Source organism: Callithrix jacchus, chromosome 20 (assembly GCF_049354715.1).
Source record: "Callithrix jacchus isolate 240 chromosome 20, calJac240_pri, whole genome shotgun sequence".
In the NCBI taxonomy this organism is placed as follows: domain Eukaryota; kingdom Metazoa; phylum Chordata; class Mammalia; order Primates; family Cebidae; genus Callithrix; species Callithrix jacchus.
This window is the reverse complement of record NC_133521.1, coordinates 41,447,137-41,455,744: the sequence shown is the minus strand read 5'-3', so window position 1 is coordinate 41,455,744 and position 8,608 is coordinate 41,447,137. Positions and strand designations below refer to the sequence as shown.

The window sequence follows — 8,608 nt, the reverse complement described above, 5'->3', positions numbered from 1 at the left end:
AGCTCTGAATAAATTCCAAATATAAAACTCGCATGAAGTGTGTTTATTAATTTTAGGGCATGTTTAGCTGAAAACACTACATTAGCCTCTTGAAATTAAACTTCAAGATCCAGTGAGAGTGGGGTTGATAATTTCCAGACAGCCTGGACAGCTGAGATTTGGAACTCTCAGCTCACACGAAGAGGCAGGGGATCAGCTGTGTGAGTGAGCAGGGCAGGTGTGCGGCTGTGAGTCAATTCCAGGGCCATCTATTACCAGCTGTGACCTCGGGCACCTGACTCCCAGTCTTGGGATCCTTCTCTTTAAATGGGACTCATCATATGAAAGCCTAACTCAGCGTAGGCTGAGTATTAAGCCAAATAGTGCAAACGAAACTCTTAGCAGAGTCCCGCGGTTTATTGTCAGTGCTTTCCATTGTGCTGGCCGTGAACAACCATTCACCATAGCCAGTTAACCTTCAGGGCTGGAGGTGAGAACACATCCTGCAAATTCCTCCATTTTAATCTAATTCAAGATATATGATCTGCAAAACACAACACAAAAGAGGAACGCAGTATCTGTTTGCCAAGGCTTCCACTTACTTTTCCTTGTTTGGAGGACTCATGTTCCCACAGCAACAGTGCGAAGTAGGGGTTAGAATTCCCAGGACTCACAAGGGCAAATTAACTCTTAGTTACCTGAAACAGCGTGTGTTAGTCCTGATTGGGTCCAACGATGGTGTACTTTACTGGTGATGAAACAAAGAAAAAACTGACATGAAAATAAGATTGAAATGCTTTAAAGTCCTGTGGCTCAAAGGAGAGCAGGATGAACTAGGGGGCCATATGAGGAAGCTATGGGGCCGTGGGCTTTGGGAGACAGGGCACTTAATTATAAGGCTGTTTTCCTTGGTGCAAGGGCCCCCATACTCAGCTGTTTGTCAGCCCTCAAGAGACTCTTCACTGGCCTGTAAATGAACAATAGTCGGAGAAGGCATATTTCATACGGTACAAAAAAGATCCTTGGCCAGGCGGGGTGGCTTAAGCCTGTAATCCCAGCACTTTGGGAGGCTGAGGCAGGAGGACTGCTTGAGCCTAGGAGTTCCAGACCAGCTTGGGCAACACAGCAAGACCCAGGTGTGGTGGCATGAACCTATACTAGTAGCTACTTGGGAGGCTAAGGTGGGAGGACTGCCTGAGCCCAGGAGTTGGGCTCCTAGTGAGCTTTGATTGTGCCACTGCACTCCAGCCTGGGCAAGAGAGACCTTATAAACCAGCAGGTAAGAGGGATAAAGCTGAGCTCTCTGCTCTACTTTCAGAGCCTGTGATGTGCTAACTTCTTCATGAGGTTCTAGCATGTTGCCTAAACCCAGTGACCATAACCCCTTCCTTCCTGGAGCATCTCCAGGGGCAAGTGTTGTGGGAGAACACATTCCAGAAAATTCTGGAATGCCAGTCCTGGCTAGCCCTCCTCCCGCTCCTCAGCTTCCCCTTCCAGCCGGCAACTTCCCCCAAGACACCCTCTCCTGTTCTGCCTTGTGCTACCTGTACTTAATCTGTCCAGAGTTTGCAGTTGGTACTCTAATGTGATTTGTGCATTCCAATATGAAAAACAAACAGATTTTTGACACAAAGGAAGCTTCATAGCAGGATTTCAGGCACCTTTATTCATGGCAGATATTTTTGGTCAGGGCAGCCTGCCTTTGAAATCGTTCCATTACTTAAAAGAGGTCGACTCCTGCCTAAGTCACAACTCTCCTACGACTGCAATCGGCCATATCATTTCCATTTGCCACTTACAAGGCTTGAGAACATTCAGCAGAGATGCAGGTTTCAGCTGGTCTGGTCAAGGCCTGCAGAGCGTGTGCGGGGCATTCTGGGGGCTCAATCCTGCAGCACAACCTACCTGCCTGATCAAAGGAGGTTCTGTGATTGGGTACCACAGTGGTGAATTCATTTTATTAAAGAAGGATCCAACTCCTTTACGCTCCCCATGTAATCTGTATATAGGACAAAGTATTTCTTACTATTATAAATTTGCAATATAAACACCAAGACTGGTGATATAAAAAAAGTTATGTCTTTCAATTTTTCAAGTTTTTATGTAAATGCACTTTGTGGTGACAATCACACGGATCACCTTCCAGGTCATCAGTATCGGGCTGGAGGCTCAGCACTCACGGCACTGCGTTTTTGAGTAACTGGAGTTAAAAGGTATCATCCCTGTCTTCTTTAATCAACAATAACATCGTTCCTCTGCAGGAATTTAGATAAGAAACAACTTAAGTAATTAACAGTATTTCTTAAAAACTTGAGTCTACAACAAGTCATTGATCATACTCTAGCCAAGCAACCAGCATGGATTTAATATGGTCTCTTTTCCTTCTTTCTTTCTTTTCTAGTCAGTAGCTCAAAGGAAGGATGGAATGACTGAGTTTTAAAATCCTGCCAGATTTTTTTTATGGTAACCATTGTAGATGAACCATTGTAGGGTCCTACTGAAGTATTAGAATCTCATGCAAAACACTAACAAACGCCTCATCACAGAAGCTATTCTGTTCTTCTCTGTACTGTGAAAGTCCTAACACAGGAAAGTGGCAGTGGTTACTTTTCATTGACTTCAGCATGTGATCTCAGGGACTCAGACGTCAGTCTAAGTTCTATTCCGAGTTTTAGCAACAGGGCAGTGACAGATGTTCCTGAATAAGCCACCTTTAGGTGTTTTTAGCCGTCTGAAAAGCACTGCTAACACACTATTTGGTGTCAGCTCAACAGTCACTTTGTGCTGAGAATTAAAGAACCCTAAAGTCTACAAACATCTTACTTCACCAAGACTAGAAGGGTTTACTATTTGTCCAAGAAAAAAATTACACAGCAACTTTTATCCAAACAGCAACTACTACAAAAGGAATGGCAAGAAAAAAATATGACTTCACAAAAATACACTAAAAAATTTGACAATTTTATGCAGGAACCGCCAAAGTTTTAGTGTTTAATAATGAACAGCACAACTGACCAAGGTCCAACATGTGAAGATACCATGTTCAAGAAACTGGGGGGCAAATCACTCTATAAACTAACTCTATAGTAGGTGATAAGAATGCACACGTTATAATATAAAACCTGTCTACACATAGTAGTTAGCTGCAAAAAGCCATTCAGTTTTCTCTTGGCTTGGAAAAATGGTGTTCCAGATTCCAGTATAAATTATTAGCAACCTGTTGAAAAAAGAAAAATCATCAACATGTTTTTCATTATATGAGAACAAATAAAAATGACATATAGAACTATCAACTCAAAATCCCTTTACATGCCCATATTGTGTTAAGCTTATTTCTTTGCACAATATTTTAGCAAAAATAGATTTAACTGGAAATACTTTTTAAAATTCAGTCAGTTTCCTACTCCCATTCTTTTCTTTGAATGACCCCCATCCCTAGCCAGTCTACAATCCTGAAATTCTTGTGGGAATATTCTCAGTCGGTTGATGGGAATTTTGACTGCCACATAATATAAAAAGAGACCCACAGAAGCATCTAAGACTGGCAGGATGCTTTTCCAGATTCTCTCTGGTTCAGAATGATGATGACATACCATAACCAGAAAGCAGTTATGTGATTTACTCACACAGTCAATGAACCCCACCTATTGTAAAGATAAAAGCAAATTGAAGAGTCTGTCTTCAACATCCCAAATCTGTATTTCACAGTAACTTCAAATGTGGTCCAGAGCAGGCCCAGCAAACTGTATATTCTTCTTAGCATTCTAAAAATTCTCAGGAACCTTCTTTTATTTTTTTAACATAGTCTTGCTTTGTTGCCTAGGCTGAAGTGCAATGGCATGATCACTGCAGACTCCATCTCCCAGGTTGAAGCGATTCTCCTGTCTCAGCCTCCCTAGGAGCTGGAATTACAGGTGTGCACCATCAGGCCCAGCTAATTTTTTATTTTTTGTAGAGACAGGATTTCACTATGTTAGCCAGTAACCTTTTTTTTTTGAGACAGAGTCTCACTTTGTCAGCCAGGCTGGAGTGCAGCAATGCGTCAACTGTAACCTCCACCTCCCCCAGTAACCTTCATTTTTACAGAGAATTAGAATGTTATAAATGAAACATAAGAAATGGGAGTTTATTTTTCATAGAGGAAAAGGCTTACAATGCACTGTGCTGAGTGATACTGTACATTTACCTATCTTGCTATGTGGTATTTTTGTTTTTTTGAGACAGAGTCTCGCTCTGTTGCCCAGGCTGGAGTGCAGTGGCGTCATCTTGGCTCACTGCAACCTCCGCCTCCCAGGTTCAAGCGATTCTCCTACCTCAGCCTCCTGAGTAGCTGGGACTACAGGCATGTGCCACCATGCCCAGCTAATTTTTGTATTTTTAGTAACAACAGGGTTTCACCATGTTGGTAGGCTGGTCTCAAACTCCTGATCTTGTGATTCACATGCCTCGGCCTCCCAAAGTGTTGAGGTTACAGGCGTTAGCCACTGCACTTGGCTGGTATTTTTAATTATCAGGCTTTCCTCTGACATCTGGAACTATTCAGTGGAAATTTAAATGAACTCCAGAGTAAAAGCTTAATGTGGCCACAATCTAGTTCACCTATGTCAAGTTACCAAGAAAGTCCCCAGAATTTAGGGCATTTAATAAAGTGGTAATGTGGGTGACTTGTCAGCTATTTCTGAAAACAAAAACGAAAACAAAAAAAACAACCAATGGAAAATCTTCCAGTGACAGGCTTTATAGGCCAATAAAAACACCTTTATTAGCTGGAATGATAAAAACTCAGTGGTTATCTAATCTAAGCCTGTGGTCTTAACTGACAGTGACAGAAATAAAAAAACTAATTAATAAATAAAAAACTAATAAAAACTGGGAAAATAAATTCGTGTAAAGAATGAGTTTGGTGTGAAAAATTTCAAAACATGAAGTCCACAGGGGATAAAGAATACAGGGATGCTTGCTGGGATCATGGCTGGGAACTATCTACAGAAAGTCTGACTACATCAAGATTGTACTTACAGTTTCTCTCTCTCTACTCATTTAAGAAGAAAAAAAAAAAAAAAATGGCCCCCTTCCTCACCTTCAGCTCTTTTGTGTGGCAGGTATCTTGTTTTCACCTTCCAGCTCTTCCACCCCAGCCTGTGTCATGAGGTCTGCGATGTTCTTCTCCAGATCATCAATGCGACTACTCATATCATCGAGTGGTGAGGTTAAAGACAACGCGTGCCAACATCTCCTCATTGAGCCCTTTTACTTCGGTCCCTGTAGACTACGACCTTAAACACAACGATTTTAGGGGGACTGGTCCTCCAATTTCCTTTAGACACTGTTATAGGCTGGCAGGTAAGAGTCTAAAACTCTGGGGCATGGCTACCCAGCGTCGGATTGCAGTCCTGACCTTGACTAGTGATGAAATCCCTAAACCCACTCACAAGGTCATGCTGAGGATCACAAAAGGGACACAAACAAAGGGCTTAGTTCACAGTCCATAGTCAACCACACCAGCCACAGGGATTGGTGGACCGTATGCTCCTTGAGCCAGGGATCTGTCTCGCTCAGCTGTACTCCGAGCCCTGGGTGCAGTCCTTCTCAGAAACAGTACACTCCAAGCTCAGTAAAAAATTCTGTAAGTGACTGGCTGAAGCTGGCCTGAAAACTACTCATTTATCCCCACTGCCGCTGTCAAACAGCCTCCAAAGGCCCACAGGAGGCCGACTACAGATAAAAAGGATATTTCTCCCAATGATCTGGTCAGACATGGTCTGAAATTTATCTTGCATCTGCTGCAGCAGTGTCTGCACCTAAGAAAAATCGAAACAAACACGGTCCACATTGATCCTGAGACATCCTCCTGGCATCACGACGGGAGCCCTGGTCCCGGCTTCAAGCTCCGTTTCTGCCTCTGGGCAGCTGTGCCGCCTTCAGCAAGAATCTTCCTTCTCGGGTCTTCCGTTTTCCCACCCGTCCAATTAGTCTGGTGGGTTGGGGAGGCCGCCGCGACTCAAAGCTCAGGGTCTCTAGGTTGCTGCTGCCGGGCTGGGGCACCCGGGGGTGTGTGAGGAGCTGAAGGGCGGGGAGGGTGCCCGGGGGAGGGGCGGGGGACCTGGGGGGCGTTCGCGGCAGGTGAATGGGGATACCGGAGGGGGTCAGGCTCGGGGGCGACCGCGGGGAGACTGTCTCGCACAAAACACCCAGGGGCACAAGGGGGCCGGGAGCCTCAGCCAGAGACGCTTCCAGAAACGGGGCCTCCGCAGACGCGACGCGCGACCGCAGTGGGCGCCCCTCTGTCCGGCAGGGCCTGGCCCGGCGCCGCCCGGGAAGGCTGCGGCGTCGGGCCCGCACAGCCGTCCCTTACCACCGAGGTGAGGTCCTGCACGGTCTTGGGGTCAGTCTCGGCCATCTCCCCGACGCCCAGCTTGGCGGTGATATCTCAGTCACCTGCACTTCCGTTTGTCGGCGCAGACGCCCCAGGCCGCTGCTTCTCGCGACAAGACAAGCGGCTCGCGGGACCGCGGGGCATTATGGGAGTAGTAGTTTCTCCCGCACCGGAAGGGACTCGAGGCCGCGAGCTTCTGTTCCAAGGAGCGGCCCCACCCCGCGCTCCCCGCTGTCTTTTGCGTAGCCGCTCCGCTTCCCTCTATGCTCGCCTCTCCCGCAGCTTGAGGTTGGAGGCGTGGGAAGTGAGACCCACTCAGAGATGGAGTCATGGAGGTAGAGAGTGGTCTTGGCCTCCTTTCCAGGCTGTAGTCAGTCGAAAGACGGCTCTGGGTTGGTTTGGACTGTCAGGACGAATTTACTGAGCTTTTGCCCTTCAACAAGACCCACTGTGCCCTTGTAACTGCCCCCAAGTCAAGGAACATGCCCCCCCCAGGAAGCCCCATGGCCCCTGTCCTGTCACCCCCACCCCATGAGGGTGGGCAGCGTCCGAAGTTTAGCCCAGTGGGTTCATTTTACCCGTCAGGATCGTATGAGGGGATTCAGAAGGAAGCTGTCCATCATACCTGGCTGCTTTCACGCCACCTGATGCCTGCTGTTGAGTGGGGAAGGCTTCCGGCGTCAGGGTTAGAGTGTGGGTTTGGGTGTAGAAGGAAGTGGGCACTGCTGAGTTGGAAACTCAAGTTCAAACCCCACAGATGGTATTTAGGATTGGGTCCCTTGGCAAGGGAATAAGAGAATCCTTGACTGCAGACCTGGCATGTTCCGGAAACTTTCACGCATCTCATTTAAGGACTGCGCTACATGAGGGTCAGCTCCAGTCTGAGTTAATCTGGGGGGAGGCTGTAAGGGGTTAGACCTGTTACAGGAAAGGGTCCTTATCCAGACCCCAAGAGACCGGATTCTTGGATCTCATGCAAGAAAGATTTGAGGGCGAGTGTAAAGTGGAAGCAAGTTTAAGAAAGTAAAGAAATAAAAGAATGGCTACTCCATAGACAGAGTAGCCCTGAGGGCTGCTGATTGCTCATTTTTATGGTTATTTCTTGATGATATGCGAAACAAGGGGTAACTTCTAGACGTTGCTGTGGCATTTGTAAACTGTCATGGCGCCAATGGGAGTGAACCAGAGGTCACATCGCCGTCTTGGTTTTGGTGGGTTTTGCCCGGCTTCTTCACTGCAAGCTGTTTTATCAGCAAGGTCTTTATGACCTGTATCTTGTGCTGACCTCCTGTCTCATCCTGTAACTTAGAATGCTTTAACTGTCTGGGAATGCAGCCCAGTAGGTCTCAGCCTCATTTAACCCCGCTCCTATTCGAGATGGAGTTGCTCTTGTTCAAATGCCCCTGTCAGACCCACCAGTGTCTCTAACAAACCTGGAATCCGGTAGGCCTTGAGGCATAAAACTCAACTCCCTTCACCACTCCTTCCCCCTCACTCACACCTTTGCCCCTCACTCCACACCCCTCATCTTTCCCTACAGAGAGATCTTCCTTTCAGTGTAAAGACGCAAAAGTTTTTTTGTAATTGGCTGTTGTCAACTGGTATTTGGCTAGAGCTTTACCTGACTACTTGAAATAAACATATCTGAGGGTTTTAACTTAATCCTCAGAAGACCCTGTGATATAATTATCATAATTTTACAGTTTTGAGAAAATGATGTAGAGGCATTAAGAAAGAAACTGGAACAAGGTCATCAAATTAAGGAAGTAAGAGATGCAGGACTTCCTGATTCTACATCTTCTCCTTTTTTTCTATTATTCTAGATTTCTCTGAGTTTTTTGAGCATAGAGCAGAGTCTCAACAGCCGCAATGCTGGCATTTGACTCAAATCATTCTTTATTGTCGGTAGTGGAGGGGTGCCCTGTGCATTGTAGCATGTTGAACAGCATTTCTGCCCAGGCTGGAGTGCAGTGGCACGATCTCGGCTCACTGCAACCTCCGCCTTCTAGGTTCAAGTGATTCTCCTGCCTCAGCCCCCTGAGTAGCTGCGATTACAGGTGCAAACCACCATGCCCAGCTATTCATAAAACTTCAGAACTCCTTAAAAACTTGTGATTAGCTGGCCAGGCATGGTGGCTTATGCCTGTAGTCCCAGCACTTTGGGAGGCCGAGGCGGACAGATCACGAGGTCAAGAGATCGACACCATCCTGGCCAACACGGTGAAACCTCGTCTCTACTACAAGTACAAAAAA

The 8,608-nt window shown here is 46.4% G+C and overlaps 1 protein-coding gene across 1 annotated transcript; it reads right to left on the bottom strand.

Annotated features, from left to right (window-relative positions):
• Positions 1-1,618: 1,618 nt before the first annotated feature.
• On the bottom strand, positions 1,619-6,448 carry HSBP1 (heat shock factor binding protein 1). Its single transcript, XM_002761210.7, has 4 exons — positions 6,335-6,448; positions 5,714-5,780; positions 5,060-5,180; positions 1,619-3,196 (listed from the first exon to the last, which is right to left on the bottom strand). The coding sequence occupies exons 1-3, from the start codon at positions 6,377-6,379 to the stop codon at positions 5,062-5,064; spliced, it is 231 nt and encodes a 76-aa protein (XP_002761256.1). The 5' UTR covers positions 6,380-6,448; the 3' UTR covers positions 1,619-3,196; positions 5,060-5,061.
• Between the last annotated feature and the right edge of the window lie 2,160 nt (positions 6,449-8,608).

Coding starts and splice junctions, on each gene's coding strand:
- HSBP1 (XM_002761210.7), bottom strand. CDS start 6,379: ATGGCCGAGACTGACCCCAAGACCGTGCAGGACCTCACCTCGGTG. Junction 5,781..6,334: donor TGCAGGACCTCACCTCGGTG/GTAAGGGACGGC, acceptor GATTTTTCTTAG/GTGCAGACACTGCTGCAGCA. Junction 5,181..5,713: donor TGACCAGATCATTGGGAGAA/ATATCCTTTTTA, acceptor TAACCTCACCAC/TCGATGATATGAGTAGTCGC.